This window comes from Thamnophis sirtalis, unplaced genomic scaffold (assembly GCF_051295495.1).
Source record: "Thamnophis sirtalis isolate CommonGarterSnake01/CBP01778 unplaced genomic scaffold, rThaSir2_p1.2 scaffold_3, whole genome shotgun sequence".
NCBI lineage: Eukaryota > Metazoa > Chordata > Lepidosauria > Squamata > Natricidae > Thamnophis > Thamnophis sirtalis.
Window position 1 is genome coordinate 111884838 of NW_028261383.1, and position 19466 is coordinate 111904303.

The 19466-nt window shown below is 36.2% G+C and overlaps 2 protein-coding genes across 2 annotated transcripts; one reads left to right on the plus strand and one right to left on the minus strand.

Moving 5' to 3' along the window:
* Window positions 1-1602: 1602 nt before the first annotated feature.
* WDR83 (WD repeat domain 83) lies at window positions 1603-10080 on the minus strand. The gene is made up of 10 exons (XM_014063751.2): window positions 9896-10080; window positions 8165-8419; window positions 7713-7833; window positions 7040-7145; window positions 5456-5504; window positions 5246-5372; window positions 4160-4227; window positions 3613-3721; window positions 2973-3087; window positions 1603-2234 (listed from the first exon to the last, which is right to left on the minus strand). The coding sequence occupies exons 2-10, from the start codon at window positions 8265-8267 to the stop codon at window positions 2082-2084; spliced, it is 951 nt and encodes a 316-aa protein (XP_013919226.2). The 5' UTR covers window positions 8268-8419; window positions 9896-10080; the 3' UTR covers window positions 1603-2081.
* Window positions 10081-10092: 12 nt separating this feature from the next.
* Window positions 10093-19042, plus strand: WDR83OS (WD repeat domain 83 opposite strand). Its single transcript, XM_014063864.2, has 4 exons — window positions 10093-10273; window positions 13772-13877; window positions 15570-15667; window positions 18808-19042. Exons 1-4 carry the CDS (start codon window positions 10224-10226, stop codon window positions 18872-18874), a joined length of 321 nt encoding a protein of 106 aa, XP_013919339.1. The 5' UTR covers window positions 10093-10223; the 3' UTR covers window positions 18875-19042.
* Window positions 19043-19466: the final 424 nt, after the last annotated feature.

Genomic DNA, 19466 nt, shown 5'->3' on the forward strand with positions numbered 1-19466 from the left:
GAGCAACCCAGAGATGGTTCCTTATATAACCATGAAGCTTATTTAAGCAAGTAACCTTTTTTTTTTTAAATATAGAGTTGGAAAAGATGTTCCATATAAAAAATGTCAAGAGAACAGGTTTAGAGGGCATTTAATATTTTCTACACGGTAATCTGATTTTTATGAGAGCCAGTTTGGTGTAGTGATTAAGGTATCTGTCTAGAACTCAAGAGACTATGAGTTCTAGTCCTGTCTTAGACACAAAGGCAGCTGAGTGACCTTAGGCTAGTTACTTTCATTCAAGCCTAGGAAAGAAGCAGTGTCAAACCTTCCCAAAAAAATGCAGGGATTTCTTCAGGCAGTCTCCAAGTCTTGGACATGATTGAACAGAAGAAGAAAAATCTTATTTATAAAAGAAGACAACCACAATTTTCTTTCTCTCCCAGAACCACAGTTGATTGCTGCATTTTGTACAGCATTTTATCAGGAGTAAAGGGTATAAATTTTATTTAGCATTAAGGTATCTAGATGTAGTAGTGTTGCAATGTTGATATAATGCATACTTTTGCACTTTGCAGTTTTTTTTCTATTGGCTTTCCTCAACTGGTGCCTTTCAGATTAGTCATGCTATCTGGGGATGGTAACGGTTGTAAAATCCAATGGATTTTAAAAGCATGAAATTAAAGAAGACTGGATGTTTAATACTTGAAGTCTTTTTTATTACAGCAACTGCAATAACTGAAACAGAAATACTTTACTGACCTTAAGTTGCTGGACTGATTTCTTTAAAATCAGTTTTTTTCTAATTACTTTTCGAGCAGCAGAGAGTGGCATGAATATTGAACACTTCAATAAGAACACATCTATTTCTTATAATTTCATGTTTATTTATATAGAAAAGCATTTTATTTATGCAGAAAAGCAGGAAAACCCCATTCAATTTATTTTAATGCCTTAAAATACTTAGGGAAAGAGATCTGTCTTCTCAAAGGCACATTGAATATATAATAATAGAATTAAGCAGCTGAGTAGACCGCTAAAACATACTTTTAAATCCAAGTAGCCACAGGAATAGATACCCACAATAAAAAAAATATGTTTCTACTTATTTATATATAACTGGTGCAAATCTTAAAATGTAGTAATTCTGGGAGGAGAATTTTAATTTATTTAGCACCTATATAATTCTGGCTTCAGTTGTTTGAAATCAAAGGCAGTAAATATACTCCCAAGAAAATAGTAACTTGATCTGTTCATACCATTCTCTTCCATTTCCAGGGTTCAGCCTGAATTCCACACCAACACACAGCATATAACCTTTTTAATTTTGAACTCAAATCATCCAATTTTAAAAATACTATATTTCTATCAAAGGAGATTGAGCTCCCTAGAAAAGTTCAAGTTAACATTTGAACTTTCCTGGAGCCTTCTAAAAACATTTTCTTCAATATCTGTCATTAACAATCTGTAACATTAAGGATTTTTCTATTCAGATGCAAAATTAAAGACATGCATGTAGCAGATGACTAACCAAGCAGATGTGACCAACAAGATCTGAGCATTTCTTAACCTCAGCAATCAAAATATTTTTCATGTCATTTTAAACAAGTAAAGAGCTAAGAGTAAGAAACTTATATTTTATTTTCAAGATTACTTTATTTTTTACAGTGACAATTTCAATTAATGTATCTGTCCAAGTGAAGAATCAGGACCAGTGTTTATATAGTTTAAGCATCTCAGCCATGATAACTTACAATAAAACAATGCTCACATACCATTTAAACTGTATTTACTTCCAATCCAGAAATATCCAATTTTTAAAAATAAACTGATTACTTGACTAATGTCTGTAATACATAGGCTGAATTTAAAAATACTGTCACTTAAAGCAAGGAAACATTTGAACCATGAAAGCTCAAGGGCAGCTTTCAGTCAAGCTGTCTCTACAGAAGAAGCACAGTCCAAATTATGCTCCATCCTTCCTCCTGAAAGCAAAGTACATATAACTGTACTCAGAATAGAATTGTAAGAGAAATGCACCAGAGAGATCCATCATCCTGTATCTGCAGTCTTGCTCAGTGCAGTCACAAAGGCAATGTTAGTCATGTAGGCACACCTTCCTCAGCTGTGTAAGATTCTTCTCTCCAACACTGAACAAGACCCCCTGCAGCAGTGAGTAGGCAGATTTCAACTGGATGGAAGGACAATGACTGGACAGCAGTATTGCACACAGGCAAGGCCAGAACAAGGGAGCCCTATGGGAGAGAAAAGGACAAAATGTAGCTACTTCATTCACAAAACCTACAGAGGACAGAGATTACCTACGGATATATTATTTGCACAACTATTATCACCACATAGCCTGGTACAAGGAAAATCTGACTTGCAGGACTACTTGTGACAATGTCCTCTTATTAACCAGCATGATCTTAGAGAAGAAAATTGGGCAAGGGATTAGGACAGGTAAACCACTAGCAAGGCCAGTTATTTCATAGGAATAATATTAAGAAGAAATTGTCCACATTTGATAATCTGAATTGAAAAAAATGCTACCTAACTCAAGAATAGAAATAAACAGTGTTCACCTTTTACAAATATAAGCCAGGCACAGCTTCAAACCAAATAAACTTGCATAGAAATGCTTGATTCATGAACTTTAAACATATAATACCTGGATCACTTATATCAAGTGTCATTTACCTCTTAGATTAAAAACCTTCATTGATACTGCTGTCTTTATTATATTGTAATTAGGTCCATTTAAACTACTAAGTAAGACCAAATGAAACAAACCAATAAAAACAACTATTTCAGTTCCCAATTTACATGTCTGTTTCCTACTGATCATTAGTGGGTGCTAACGAAAAAGGGTGTGGCTTTCCAACACCCGTCCAACCAAGTAGAATTTTGGTTACACCCATGATTGGCTAACTATAAAGTCAAATGATTACCTCAAAGAAAAGCCCTTGATTTTCCCAGCTAATCCTATTTACCTCAACCAGATCCCAGAAATAGACTTTTCCATCTTCTGAACAGCTCCCAATATGTGTGTCTCTTTCACTTAGACAGCAATCCATCTTGTATGTTACATTCTTGTGGCCGGTGTAGCTGGAGATACAATTGGGAGAAAAAGGAGATTATTCCTGACCATCTTGGAAGATGTTTCCCCATCAAGCCTCCTGAAGCTGCTACCAATTCTTGGGTGAATAGGAAGTTAATTAAAAAAGGACACCATTACAAAATTTGACACAAACTTATTCATAGCCACAGAAGATCTTTACTATATACATTAAAGTCTATTACATAAATACATTTTTCCTTAACTCAATAATTAGGGGAAATGTCTAAATGTGTATAAAATATTTACCGTATGTGTATTTAAAGAATTGGATCTTGGTCTTCAGCATGTGCTCATACTTCTGTACTGGAATAGAGTCAACCTTAGTCTAAGTGCTAAAGCAGGGGTGTCAAACTCGCATCATTATGGCAGTGTCATGTGATATATTGTGACTTTCCCCCTCTTCGCTAAACTGGGCATGGGGCGGGGCCAGAGCATGTCGCATCTGGCCTGTGAGTTTGACAGCCCTGTGCTAAAGGAAGTGTTACAATTAACAATGAAAAGTGTTTGCTTACTCTCCTAGTAGCTCGCCTGTATCCTTGTCCAGCAACCGCAGTGTAGAATCCAAGCTAGCAGCTAGTGTGCATTGCCCATCCTTGCTGAAACATACACAGGTAATGGGACCTATAATGAAAACATGGCAATGTTGGATGTTATTGCTTCATGCAGTGGATACAAGGGTCTATGTGCATGAAGAAGAAAGAACCTGTTCAAAAAGAAGTAAGGTATAGTGGCTTGCAGGTATTACGCCAAGTACTGCTAAGAATATATGGATATACTGTATCATGGAGAAAATCAATGAGTCAACAGTGACAATGATTATATGAATTGATAGTGCATAATCATTAAATGTGGATGCAAGCCTGAAGATACAATTGATGTCCTTGCAGACACTTTTCAGTTTGAAGCTGATAGGAGTCTACCAAACAGAAAATGAAAAAAAACTAGTTATTTATCCAGCACAAGACAACTAAAGGTACCATATCCCACAACAAAGTGATATCTTCAAAAATATAGTTCTCCCTTCAGTAGGTTATTGGATATTCCATATACGAAACTTACTTCCAATGTAGTCTGCGCAGAGTTCTCCAGCACGGAGGTCATAACGTCGGACGCGTCCATCCACAGAACTGGAAAACAACAGAGAAAATACTTTGATCCTGAAGTTGAAAACTATGCACTTCAAAAATATCTGTTCTCAAACCAAAACATATATGTCCTTGTACCCTATGACTTGTTATAAGTGAGTTTGGATTATGGAATTATGAAAATTTCCAGTACAGTTGTACACATGTTCGTTCATCTTCTCACATTTTAGCAAAAATTGATACATGGTTTTAGATTCTGTTCCAAAAGGGGGAAACGTTACTTGTTTTAAATGAAAACAGACATGGAAAAGTTGATAATACTTGGAATGTTTGGAATGTTTATTATAATTTATAGGCCGCCCTTTTCCCTGAGGGGACTCAGGGCGGCTTACAAAACACGGGAAAGGGGGTACAAAGACAAAAAACATAAAACAATACATAATATTAAAAAATAGAACACAACAATCATTCATCATTCGGGAGGGGACAAACTAAGATTTTTTATCCCCAGGCCTGACGGGATAGCCAGATCTTAAGGGCCGTGCGGAAGGCCTGGGCGGTGGTGAGGGTGCGGATCTCCACGGGGAGATTGTTCCATAGCGTCGGAGCTGCAACTGAGAAGGCTCTCCTCCGCGTAGTCGCCAGTCGGCACTGACTGGCGGATGGAATTCGGAGGAGGCCTACCCTGTGCGATCTGATGGGACGCAGGGAGGTAATTGGCAGAAGGCGGTCTCTCAAATAGCCAGATCCACTACCATGGAGCGCTTTATGAGTGGTAAGTAGGACCTTGAAGTGCACCCGGAGATCAACAGGTAGCCAGCGCAGCTCACGGAGGATCGGTGTTATGTGGGCGAACCGTGGTGCGCCCACGATCACTCGCACGGCCGCATTCTAGACTAGCTGAAGTCGCCGGATGCTCTTCAAGGGCAGCCCCATGTAGAGCACGTTGCAGTATTCCAGCCTAGAGATCTTAACATCTTCTCTAAAATAATCTATTCTGGATTTAGCAAAGCACCAAATTTGCCTTTTCCAGTTCAAACTTCATCCTATCCTCCTTTACCCTGTAAGAATTTCATAGTCTGAGACTTTCAGACTGGAGATGCCATCTTTGGCTTCATCCAAGATTTGGACTGGATCTGGTCTGCGAGAACGACAGTCCCAACAACGGACACTGGAGTCAATGGAACCTGCAGGAAAGTAAAGATCCATGCTAAATAAAGGCTAGGATGAACAATCTAAAAGCAACATAGAAGGCAAGCAAATTTTTTACCTGAAAGAATTACAGTGCCCTCCTCATTGAACTGGACACAATTCACCTTCTGTTCAGTTGAAAAAAAGGGAATATAAAAAGATTAGAACTTGCTATTGTTCTCAACTTATATTTAACTTCCCATTTTTGGGAGCTGAGCTTGAGGAGTGTGTACAAGTCTGCATTATTTTCCCATTCCCTTGCCCTTCAATACTTGAACTGTTGCAAACTTTATTAGTAGCTGGAATTCCGTACATTTATCTCCTTTATTATTTCATCAATAGCTGTGCAAAGTATTTGAAGGTAAAATGTATTAGCATGAGTGAAACATTCTTTCTCAAACTGCTGAGGCAACCATATCCACTAGGAAACTCACCATGACTGCTTAAGCATATTTTCTTGGTTGTCACTGCTATTTTGTTTTGCCAACAGACCCAGTAGAATTTTGTCTGTTGTGCTCGGAAACAATTTCAAGGAGAGATGCCTTATTCACATCTATGTTCTTTGCAACACATCCTTCAAATGTTTGTACAGCCATACTTCTATCCCTCACCACAGCTAGTCAAACTTAGTAGTTTCATAACTACTAGGCATTATACCTTTCCTTAAATACTCTCATCAGTACCACGGTACAATTTTTTATCACTCCTACTTATTGCCACCCACTATAATCCTCAGCCAGAGACCTTAGTATCAGGTGTGCATAGGTATATTTATTGGGTTTACATTTTTCCAATAAGATGCAAACACAAGCATACTGAGCAAAAATTAAAATATTCCATTTAACTACGCTCATGAAAAGAACAATAAGCTGTCATAATAATTCTCCCAACTCAGAATACTACAACAGGCTAAATACTTCTGGAGGCACATGGTAAAAACAACATCTGTGCGCCTCATAGCAAATGTGCTGCTGAACTCACAATTCCTTACTTAAAACCTCAACTTCCCCTCAAAAAATGTAAGATCACTGAATCTACTTGTGAAAAAATTTCATGTTGACACTGCCTCCTATAGACCATGCTGAGGCTTGTACTTTACAGTATTGGCTCACTGTATGGCAGCCCATATAAGTACAAACAGTTACATAACTGCTGAACAAGCAAACAATGGCATTTTAGAAAGGTTCCTCTTTTTTGTAAAGTTTCTTTGGAAGAAGAATGTTGAAATGCGGAAGCTATTGGGGCAGATATATTCTAAGAAAATTCACTATGAGACACAGAGTCTTCCTCTTCCATTTCTTATGTACAAAACCAATAATTCCTTATTTAGCAAATCAACTAGTGTCTTGCATTTTTTTTATCTGAGAATTACAATTCCGTTTTTATAATTTTGTTTTCCTTATCCATGTCTCCGGTAACATTTGACTTATTCCAGCCAATTCTGAGTTCCACCCAGCTTTTTAATCTCCATTTACAAACATTTTATATTATATTTCACATGGGCTTCTGCCAACCAGGAAAAAAAAATCAGGGATTCCAAGGCTCTCAGAAGCAGAACACATAATTGTTATCCTCTAAGGTAGAAACTCAGAAGAATTCATATTTCAAAAAGACATAAATCTTCTCATTTTCCAAGCATCTCAAAAGACAAAATACATCTTACCCCTGCATGGCCACGGAATTTGCGAATTACTTGGCCTGTGGCAACATCCCACAGTACAACTGTTTTGTCTGCTCCACATGAACAAAGTTGGCTGTTATCAAATGACCTAAGGAAAACACAGATAAAGAGGGGAATAGAAAAAGCAAGAGAAATAATTTTCCTTAGTATCTAAATAAAGAGTATTTTTTTCTTTTTAAAAGCTGTATATGCACATTTTCCATTGTAATGTGTAAGTGTAGAATATATACTGAGCTTCTCAGTTTTTTTAAATGTAAGAGTCATTTTAACAGCAAAAAAAGGTTTAAATGAATGGACAAGATTTAAAATATGAACATGAGTAGAATTTCCTGGACATTTACTATATCATTTTTTTCCTTACTTAAACTTTATAGAAACACACTTTTACATAAGAGTAATATTTACATTTTTAGTGTTATAGTAATTTTTCAGACAGTTTTGTTACGTTCATTATAGTTATGTCAATATTTTCATTTATTTTTATTTCATTATATATTCATTATTCCATATTTGTATTTTTCAAAATAATATTTTTGTAAAGTTCTTTCCCCATCATCTAATTCAGTTATTTTAAACTTTCTTAAAGTATTTCAGTATTTTCAAAATAGTTGGATTTTTTTTAAAATAAAGTGGATCCACTTCCCCTAGTTCCTACCCTGCAGCATCTAGGACTTCATAGCCATGGCCACAATATGTCTTGAGGAGAGTCCCTTTGTGTGGGTTCCAAAGCTTGAGTGATTTGTCACTGCCACAGGTGAGACAGTAATTTCCATCCACTGAGAAAAAGAAAAGTCTCATTTAATGTTAACTAGTTGAGTAAATTCAGGGAATCCCTGGAAGACTGTCAGTTTCATTTCGCTTAGAATGATGCAAATTCCACTATTCATTTTGCAATTTCAAACTTTTTGACCCAACAAGCAAGACACACCTCTCACTAGCTATCTTTTCATAATCCTTACAACTGTTTCCTTGATCCACTCACAAGTTACTAAAAGCTTACAGTTATACACTATTAATTCTACATAAATATGCTTCTGAGTTTTCTCTAGTTTTAATAACTGAAAACTGGTATTCTATTCTATTTTATGCAATCAGAAATACACTCACCATTGAATCTCACTGCTCTTATAGCTCCTTGTTTACATTCTAATGTACCAAGCAATTTTTGGGGAAGCTCGGGTTTCTTGGGTTTGGGTTCTGGAAAGGCCATCACATAGATGTAGCTTGATTGCTAAATTAAATCCACATGTATAATACTGAACCTCCACAGCAAAATCTCTAGAATCAGGAATATCCCAAGGCAGACTAATGCATTAGGCCTATGTTGCTTCTGGGTACTTGTTGCCTCCCGAATTGCATTACCTTATTGCAAAATAGAAGACACACAGAAAACATTTGTCAGTTGCAATCTCTTTGAGCAATCAATTTTGTTTCAAAAATAACATATCAAAATAGATTACTTCAGTCAATGGCTACTTACTAAACCAAGTCAAACATGTACTCTACATTTGCTCTGCTGAAGCAACATAAATATCCCCCGGTATTGAATGTAAAACATCTATTTGGGAAGCTGCTGAATAACAATATGCGAGTCTTCTTGAGGCTGTCAGCATCCTCCGATTTCACACCACTTATCTTTACAAGTCTAGCTTGCTTAAGCATACATAGGGCACTTTAAACTTTCAGAAAGGTCTGCTGAGCATGCTCTTCCTTCAAAACCTTTCAGCTTTACTTCTCTAGGCATTAAAGTAACACTTAATTGTTCTTTATGGTATCTTTCTAACATGGCAGCTGTAAAAGTAGTTCCCGACTTACAACCATAATTGAGCTCAAATTTATGTTGCTCAGTGAGACATTTGTTAAGTGAGTTTTGCCCAATTTCACAACTTTGCTTACCACAGTTCTTAAGTGAATCATTGGTTGTTAAATTAATAATCCAGTTGTTAAGTGGATCTGGATTCCCCATTGACTTTGTTTATCAGAAGGTTCAAAAGGTGTTCACATGATCTGGGGGATACTGCAACTGTCATAAACATGAACCAGTTGCCAAGCATCCAAATCTTGGTCACGTGACCATGAGGATGCTGCAATGGCCATAAATGTGAAAAATGGTCATAAGTCACTTTTTTCAGTGATATTGTAACTTAAAAAGGTAACTAAATGAACTGTTGTAAGTTGAGAATTACCTGTATTGGACTAGGGGAGGTAAGGACTGAAACCATTTTTATTAGACCAATTGAAGATTCACAAAACCACAAGTATTTTAATGCTCAAAAAGTATCAGGCAAAATGACCAAGCATTCAGGATAAGCAGGCAAGGAAAGAAACATTGGGGATGGTATTTGATTAGGGTTACAAATAACCGGACAACCACTAGTTGGCAGCAATGATCTAGCTAAATTTCCTTTTTTGTTTCCATCAAATGTCTATGGAGATTCTCAGTCATCCAGGTCATGGTTGTCCCAAAGGTGCCCCCCCCCCCCCGCCAGAGCTGAAGAAGCTTCTTGGATGAGAAGCGAAACGTCTTCAAAGAAAAACAAGAAAGTCCAGTTGAAAAAAAGCACCTTTGGGTTTCCGTCGTAGTAGACGATGCTACTAGATGGGAAAATCTCCAGGTAGTCAAATGGAGTTTTTTTATCAGGCAGATGATTGGGGGGGGGGGGAGGTAGGCTTTACCAGGGATCCTTTCAAAGGACAAATTTTGTATATGTATAAGAAGCCAGTTATTGAAAGTAAACCTCTGTCCTACCAACCCGCCTCTTCGTCTTCGAATCATGGAACTATGCATGTTGGGAAATCGTTCACATTTCTTAGTAACCTCTTGCAGATTTTACTTACGAAATAGCAAGAAGGAAGAAATGCAGGCGTCGACTCGTCCATTCACACCTCCAACCTAGTTTCATTGGTTCCACCCCCTCTCGGCATACTTTCTTCAAGCGAGAAGGGAAGGGCTACAACATTCCTCCTCCTTCTCATCCTCCTCCAGAAATTTCAGTTTCAAGGCCTTTCCAGTGTCAACATAAGCGTGGCCGGAACAAAATCGCCTAAACTCGGGGGTGTTACACTCTTAGTCACCCTCCCTGCGGCACTGAAAGGAAGCGGAAGTTGCTGCAGCCTCGAAAGGAGGTCGTTCTCGGCACAGTACTGTAGCCCGCGGCACAGTGGGATGTCTAGCAACAGTATGGCAGATCCGCGGCGTCCCAACCGCGTTCTCAGGTCAGGCTGCAGTGTGGGATGGGAGTTGGCATGGTAACGTCACGACTTGGGTCCGGAGTCGCTGTAGCACGGAAGGAGACGGAACGGACAAGTCACGCACGATGGCACGTGACTTGCCTGGGGTCACTATGGCAACATCGGAGCGAATGGAGGGGGGATCTGGCTACTGTCGTTTTAGGGACAGTTGTGGGGAGGGAATCACATAAGGGGGAAAAGAAAAGCTTACATAATGGCACGATCAGAATCTCCCTCGGTAGTTTCCTGGGTACTGTTCAAAAGTTAGTGATGCTATAATTTGCATAATGGTATTAAACACGGTACTTAATATCCACAACTCCATGCCAATGAAAGACTGGAACTTTTCCTGAAAAATGGAATGCTTTGAAGTGTAATAGTATTATTTACTTTCAAGAGCTATGATATATATACACCCTGTGGTAAATGAGCAGCTAACTTAAAACTCCCAGTTCCAGATACAAAATACACAACTATGAAATGATAACGAGAGCTAAAGGTTTTTCTTCTTCTTTGTAGCCCAGTTCCTTTAACTCTAGCCTAACTACTTTTAGCAGTTGTACTAATTGGTTATTATGTAGAAAGGCCCAAGGATACTTAATATTACAACTTCAAAGAGAGGATAAATTGATACCTGATTAAAACCTCTGAAAGCATAACATAGTTTGACACTGCTAATTTCAGACTAAAGCTTCAGTTCAGAGAAAAATGCATTGGTGTATTGAAATAAGATAGGCATGGCTCACGTCCTTTTATTTTAAGAGTGCCTTATTAAATTATGAGTAACTTTATGTTTGGTTGAGGTTTGACTATATTACTTGAATGTACAGGAGGGAAGAGGCAATATACCTTAGATAAAATTTTGGACATATTTTTTTGTGCATTATAGAATACATGTAGTGAAGTTTAATAAAACCAAAAACTAGTAATTATGGTTTGAATTTCAGGAAGTAAATTGGAAAACTGAATGAAGAAATACAATGGAGTGGTTGCTTGTGTATGAATCTCTACGTAGAATTATTGAACTGTCAAATGCATTTTTATGATTACATTTAAAAATCCATTATAAATGCATATCAAGAAGGATATGAAAGAAGTTGGGGGAGGGTCATCTAATCCTTTGCTCATCACAGAGTTTGAGATTCCCAGTGAGAATGCAGCAATTGTTATTATTACAAAAACACTCCCAATGTTCAAGTGAAATTTAGTCTCATGACTTCAACTATCAGATCTGATCCTGATAATAATTTTGGTCTTATCTGAAATTAAGATAATGTACTTAAAGAAGTCTGATAATAGTTGGATTTTTTCCCCAGTAGTTTTTCTGGGTATTATTTTTGTTTAATCTCAACATTTAACAAATAACTAAGAGTAGATGGTGGTAACTAATACAGTAATGCCAAGTGGAGCAGTAGAAACACACCCACATTTAAATCTTGTTAAACTACGTAGTCAAATTAGGCTACTAAAAATCAGATTGTAGAATCCTATATATGGTAATTTATGGATATACCAATTGAGTTTAGAAGGATTTATATCCAAGTAAGTGTACAGCAAGTTGCAATTTTTTACCTGATTTGCAATCTCTCTGCATTGAGATGTTTTATGATTAAGGAATAATTTACACTGCTGCTTTTACTCTTTACTGTTGAGCAAACTTTTGAACCACCCATGGGATGTCCAGGGCATACAACAAACTAAATAGGCCAATATAGTAAGAAGAAAGAATAGAAAAGAGCCCTATATCTTTTGCATGTTTTTTGCTTAAGGAAGCCCCTTTTGTCAAAGGAATCCAATAAAAAGAGATAATTCATCTTGATTTCTGGCCTTTAATGTTAGTTTTGCCTACATAGATAGTCTTTGGCTTATGTCATTCACTCAATGACCATTCAGAATTGCAGCAGTACTGAAAAACTACACCACAAACTTACAACCAACCCTTGAAGTTCCAGCTGTTAGCTTTGCCTACACAGATAGTACTTGGCTTACATTCATATGTTCATTAACCATTCAAAGATACAGTGGTGCTGAACCCACTGAAACTGACTTACAATCAGCCCTTGAAGTTCCAGCTGTTGCAGGATCCTATAGTTGTCTGATAATAATCTGGGAGCTTGGGTGCCCAACTCACAATTATGACATCACAGCAAGGCACATCCTGTGATTGCCATTTGCAGGCTATCATGCAAATTTTGTGTTAACAATCAATGAAAAGCTGGCAGGGAAGGTTGCAAGTCACTCCAGTAAGTCATTTTTTTCTGCCCCCCCCCCCCCCATAAGAGCTCATTATGGACTATGAGATCCCAGAGATCTCATATTCTATAGTATACCCCAGACCCCCGCCTCACTGTAAATCAAGCCTGTTGCAGCACCTTTGCTGGCCCTCCTCAGCCTCTGACCTACCCCCCTCCTAGTGCTTGCAGCGCCCCCTGTGGCACCTGTGCAATTCCTCCTTACTTGGGAGACCTACCTCTTGCCACTCCAGGGATTACAACAGAAACCAGGGCTGCCAGTATTGCCATCATTAAACAGTGCAATCTGGTGATATCATGTTTTACATCCACAACACTTAATGAAGGCAATTTTGTCCTAATTGCTGCCTTAATCTAAGTGCTACCTGTGTGAGCCTTACATATCGAACAGTTAACCAGTAATTCATAATATAGTTTTTATTATTCTATTTAATATGCTAGATTACACTTTAGCTACCAGAACTGGAGCAAGCAAGTCTATCATTAACAGAAGTGTTCACTAAGTGAAACTGCAACTATGTTTATATTCTTACTCCAGCTTTCCCCTATTTACAGACCTGTTGAGGGTCATAAATGTGAGGATTTGTAAAGTTACTTTTTCATCATGTCATAACTATGATGGTTACTAAATAAGGCAATTGCTAAATAAGAATTTCTTTTCCTCCCTTTCCATTCAATCATGTTTGATTCTCGGTGATTGCCTGGAAAAGTTCCTACAGTTTTCTTGGCAAGGATTTTCAGAAGTGGTTTACCATTGCCTCCTTCATAGGGTTAAGAAAAATGTCTAGACCAAGGTCACTCAGCTGGCTTTATAGCCGGATGCCTTAATCACTACACCAAACTGGCTTTCAAGCAAAGACTACCTGTACACAATTTTTATAGATTTAATTTACAGAGTTTAACTCATAATCCTGCTTTTCATTTTTTGTCCATATTAAAACAAGACTGTTCTCCCATTGTTCGGTCTTTATTATTTGAAGTGGTTGAAACAGAATACCCTTCATGAAAATTTAGAGTATGCTGAAGTATCACTTGGGGGAAAATACTAAATATTGATACCATTTCTTTTTCAAGCTTTTGACTTTGACCTTGTATGAAAGTTTTATTTTTTGCAGGGAAAGTAGCGTTTATGTTTTCCTCATCAGTTCAGAATTGTTGCTAGAAATATTTGTTTTGGATTTAATACAATGTAATACTTTTGCTTTTCCTTATAATGAATTTTTATTTGCAGATACAAGCCTCCAACTACAGAAAACAATCCTACTTTAGAAGATCCTACACCAGATTATATGAATTTGCTAGGGATGATTTTCAGCATGTGTGGCTTAATGTTAAAAGTAAGTATTAGAATACCCAGGTTTTGACCGAAAGACATCAAGAGCACTAACTGAACAAATCAAGTAAACTCTTTTACTGCTTACATATTATAATACAATTACTGAATTGCTATTGGATAGTATAGTTCTAGTATTTTGCAATAAAATCTGGATTATTCTTTGTAACTCCAGTTTTCTTTCTTCCCAGAGTTGAATTGGATTCATTAGACAATATTTTTCAGAAATTTTTCTGCGAACTTTCAAATGCTGACTAGTTACTATTTAACTTTCAGCAATAAATTAATAACTTAATGTTTCAATTTATATTAATTTGGAATTTATTTTTAACAGTTTTAACTAAATTTACATAGGCTATTTAAGATGTATTAGTGTAAATTATTCTAGAAGAAATCAAAACTGACTTTAAAATCTGTATAAGCATTGTGGAGCATTATAGATAATAGAATGGTTAAAATGAAATTCCTTTCATTAGAGGAATGCTTTGCTATGTATCCATGCTACAGGATATACATAAAGATATATCCTGTGCAAGGGCTCTTTTCATTAACTTCAGTTTGAGTCTCCCTAAGGGATCTGAATTGTGCCTAGAGGATAACGTGTTTTCTGTGTAAAAGTGATAATACCAATTAGCCATAGTACCATCATATATAAATGTTTTTGAAAATATGTCAATTACTTTACAACTCATTCAGATCTCAATTCTAGATTAAAATATCTTAAGAGTTTAATTATATCAGATCACTTCTTAGCATTAAGAGACACATTAATAGTAATTCAACTGTATGCTTTGAATGGATGGCCTGTATGAAATAGCAATTATGGTTATGCAATCGAGAAGCCATCATCAGGTTAATATATATAGATATTCAGTTTAATTATGAGATGAATGTTAGTCTTAGTGTCATTTATTTGATTCTCAATCATCAGCATCTTTCTTTTTACAGATGGCCAAAGCATTATTAACATATCAATAATCCATACCTGTAATATGAAATCTTTTGACTACTGCTAAAATAATCTTAAGAGAGAGGGGGAGGGAGAGAGAGAGAGAGCTTTGCATGAATTTATATTTGAGGTGACACTATACAAAGTTTAGGAAAAATCCATAAAAACCTACATTGTAATAATTGTGTATTGAAATCTGTATTGTGCTTTTCAGAAATAATAAAATCTCTATCTGAATGTATGTAAAGATTCTCAGTCATCCAGGTCATGGTTGTTCCAAAGTTCTTTGGGATCTCTTTCTGAATGTATTAATAAAATGTTTTATAAATAAAATTGATACAAAGACATTGATGTATTTTTCTACTCTTCCTTAGAAGTTCTGTGGTACTAATTCTCAGTATATATATTTTTCTTGTTAAGATTATTAAACCACACAACTTCATGTCAAATATATTTCTTTTGAAATTAGAATTTTCAGTTTATATTTCTCATTGATAATGACATTTAATTCAGTAGAACCAACTGAAAAAGTATGTTCATTAATATATGACTTTATTTTTGTCATATGTATTTTATAAGTAACTTTGTCATTATGCTTTATCAATATTTATTAATTTTTTAAACTGAAGGTTCCTGAGCTCGTAGGAAAAATGAAGTGGAATATTTATAATATTGTTAAACTTTAATAACTCTGATGTATCTGTGACCCCATGAGGTTCTCATCATATTTTTCCATGGTGTTTGCAGTTAAAATGGTGTGCTTGGATTGCTGTCTACTGCTCATTTATCAGTTTTGCCAACTCTAGGAGCTCAGAAGACACCAAACAGATGATGAGCAGTTTCATGTAAGCTGTGTTTTTACTTCTTTCAGACTTTTGCCAAGGTCTTCATTTCTGAATACATAGGTCTTGCTCTGGAAATACTTTCTCAGGAATGCTAATTACAAAGTTCTCAAAATTCCAAATATGCCTACTAGCCCCAAAAGCTTACTGATTCTTGTTTTTCTTTTGATTTGAGTAGCTTTCTCTCTGATAGTGAGTCATTTTATAATACTTATCTTCAAAGTAAAGACTGTTTTGCTTCTCATCAAAGTGTAGCATTGATGCTTTATGGTAGATTGATAATTGAAGCTGCCTTTTCTTCCTCCTTTCTGCTGATTATACTCCTTTAACAACAGTGGAATACATCACCCACCGATAAGAAAAATGGCCAAATAATGAAATCTGGAAGACTAGCTTTTATGGTAAACCTTTATTAACTTCTGTTGCCTGAGCATCTCCATTTTGCCTCTTTTCCTCTAACATGTATGTGAGGGATTCAGACAAATTTGCCTCATTGTTCATCTTTCTAAAGGATTCTTTCATTAGAATTGAGATGGATGTTATATTTATGGACTAGATGCTACTTTAAAAACTACACTATTGAAAGGAAGTAGCAAATTTTACCTGATTGTAAAAAAGGTTTCTAGAAAAATGGATCTGGAGTTCATCCATGGAGAGAAAGCAATAATAGCATATTCCTTTGCCTCACTAGACATTCAAATTCTATTGGAAAACAATAGCCTAAGATTAAAAATCACCACAAGCTCCAGATCACCTCAGTGATCTGATTTCCAGACATTTTCATGTTTACATCTACAGTGAGGAAATGCCTGAAATATCAATGCCTTTGAAAATCAGATCAATTGGGAGACTCAACTTGCTTATTGAATTTAAACTCTTTGTGAAGTCTTAACAGAGCTGCTTTTTATTTTTCCCCTGCTTAATAAGTTCTTATTTTATCCTTATTCAGTTTCCTTCAATCTTTTTTCTTCTCTTCCCTTCACAGTGCAACTACCACCTACTTGTATTTCCATTTTTCTTTTTCTTTTGCTATTTTATTGAAAAAAATGTCTGTACTCCTATTTTTGTATGAGGAAGTTTTCTGTGTATAAGTATGGTATGTTTATGAATGTGCAGATAGGAATCAATTATTATAAAGTGTGACCGGTAATTTTAATCAGTAATTACTATATTTTTGTTGTTTTCTTCTTTTATGGAATAATATGTTTCTACATAATACACAAGCTAATTCATGCACAAATGTATTGAGAGAAGTAAATCTCCAGGACTGGTTGGCAGTCTTGGGTTTACAACACTATGAAATTGGGTAGTACATGGGATTGTTTATTTACCCTATTTTTCGGAGTATAAGACAAACCTTTTTCACTCAAAAAACAGGCTGAAAATCTGGGTGCGTCTTATACATCAAATACAGTATTTTTTTGCCTCCCAAAGCCCCGCCCTTCACAAAAATGGCCGTGCATAGCCTTATGAAGGCTTTCAGAGAGCTCCTGGGGGCTGTGGAGGGCAGAAATGAGCAAAAAATGGACTGTTTTTGCCCCCCCCCAGCAGCTATAAGCCTCCATAAGACCATATGCATGCCATTTTTTTCACAAAAAAATGGGCCTTTTTTTGCCCCCACCCCACCCCCCAGGAGCACTCTGCAAGCCCCCCCAAGGCTATTCATGCCTTTTATTTGAAAAAAACCGGGCTCATTTTTGTGAAAAACAGGCCATTTTGGGGAGGTTTGCAAAGTGCAAAAACTTTTTTTTCCCCTTTCGGAATGCTCTTTAGTTAGAATTACATTGATGAGAATTACATTGATCAAGTGCTGTGCCAGCAGAAACAAGTCTGCAGGTGCTGCAGGTTGTCAGATTTCCTTCTCCAGCACATGGATAAATATACCTGGAAACATCTATCTACATACCTTCTTACCTACCTACCTACCAACTCCCTCTCTCTCTCCCTACCTACCTACAGTATTTCTCTCTCTCTCTCTCTCTCCCTCTATCTACCTACCTATCTACCTATTCTCTCTCTCTCGCCCTACCTATCTACTGTATTTCTCTCCCTTTCTCTCTCTATCCCTCTATCTACCTATCTACTCTCTCCCTACCTACCTACTGTATTTCTCTCTCTCTCCCTCCTTCCCTCCCTCCCCCCTCTATCTCTCTCCCTCTATCTACCTACCTACTTTTTTTAAAATTTGCCTCTTCAAAACCTTGGTGCATCTTATACTCTGAAAAATATGGTATGGAGTTTTCCCTCTCTTTAACTCTTTCTTTTTTGAGGAGGAAGTGGGATTGCCTTTAATTGAAGATCATTCATAAGAGTTTCGTAATATCCTTTTCAGAATATTACAATGCAACCCTATGGCTTAAATACATCTGTCTGATATCACAATTACAAAGGGCAGGTATTGCCTCATGTCACTGCAGTCATATTATTTTCATTATTGGAGCTATCAGCAGATGCCTACGTGATCATCTTCCTTTCCAATAAATATGGTGTTTATCTCAGATTTTTATATTGTGGAAGCAACTCTCTGTTACAGTTTTCAAACTCTCTGGGGTTTCAATGAATGTGGAAATGCTAGATTTTTATCCTAGATTCCCTCTTTCTCTATTTGTGTCAACAGATTAAGTAATAAACTAACATTCTCCTTTTTTAGTTTGTCTTCTTGCCCATTGACCTTCTCTTTTTAAGGCTCTTTTGTTCCTTTTAGGATTATAATGCTCTAACAAGAAAATATTTGTAGATTCATGTTATTCTTTTCTCATAAAAACTCTTATTTTCTTGATTCTAAAGTTTCAGTTCTTTTTGCCAACAAAAATCATACAGTTACTTTCAGTAACAACTAATGATTCTAAATTAAATCACTTCTTGATAATTTGGAAAGGTATTTGTTTTGTGAGCCACTACTATTAGGCAAATAGTTGAGGCTTTGGGGACAAGAAATGTTCATTTAGTTTCTCAATTGCTAATTATTGCTGAGGAAAATACTTGCAATAAATAAATTTAGACTGGTGTCAAATGCATATTCCTGAGCAAATATTTTTTTGATTACTTATTTTGGAAAGCTGGGATAACTGTAATTAATTTTGATATTACTGTGGATAAAATGTTAAGGATTCTACATTAATTCTGTCACTATTTTTTTTCAGGTTGTCTATTTCTGCTGTAGTGATGTCTTATCTTCAAAATCCTCAGCCCATGTCTCCTCCTTGGTGAAAAAAATAACCCTTTTCTTTAAAACGTATCTTCCCAAGTAGTTAGATTATCCTGTTCAGAGTAGAAGGTTTTCTTATACAAGATAAATTTAATTGCACAGGTATACCATTGCAACATATTGGAAATGTTTACTTTGCTATATCAATAAAATAATTATTGTTAAATATGCATTGGCTACTTTGCCAAAATTTCTTAACATGTTAAGAATACATCTTATTTGATTGCCAGTATAACTCTGGGCCAAGCCAATGTAAACAAAGAATTCTCAGTGTATTCTCTGGACTATTAGGAGGGTCTGCTCCATAGAAAAAAGAATCAGCATTGTCCAGGAATAAGTTTATTGTCAATAAATATATTTTAAAAATTGTTACTTGTAGCTAATTAGCATACAACAAAAATATCTTGTGAAATATAAAGCTTTTTGTACCTATAGAAGTAGGCAGCTTTTTTCATAGCTTTTAATCAAAATAGCATGTTGTAGAGGCATGTAATACTTTTTGATTTCTAGCATTATTATCTATGAAGTATATGAGACAAGGATCTCCCCAAGTACAATTTTAAAAAGATACCCTCACGTATATCAAGAATTGGA

Coding starts and splice junctions, on each gene's coding strand:
- WDR83 (XM_014063751.2), bottom strand. CDS start 8,267: ATGGCCTTTCCAGAACCCAAACCCAAGAAACCCGAGCTTCCCCAAAAA. Junction 7,834..8,164: donor AAGAGCAGTGAGATTCAATG/GTGAGTGTATTT, acceptor TCTTTTTCTCAG/TGGATGGAAATTACTGTCTC. Junction 3,088..3,612: donor ACAGGCGAGCTACTAGGAGA/GTAAGCAAACAC, acceptor TTGTATCTCCAG/CTACACCGGCCACAAGAATG.
- WDR83OS (XM_014063864.2), top strand. CDS start 10,224: ATGTCTAGCAACAGTATGGCAGATCCGCGGCGTCCCAACCGCGTTCTC. Junction 13,878..15,569: donor TGTGTGGCTTAATGTTAAAA/GTAAGTATTAGA, acceptor TGGTGTTTGCAG/TTAAAATGGTGTGCTTGGAT. Junction 15,668..18,807: donor CAGATGATGAGCAGTTTCAT/GTAAGCTGTGTT, acceptor ATTTTTTTTCAG/GTTGTCTATTTCTGCTGTAG.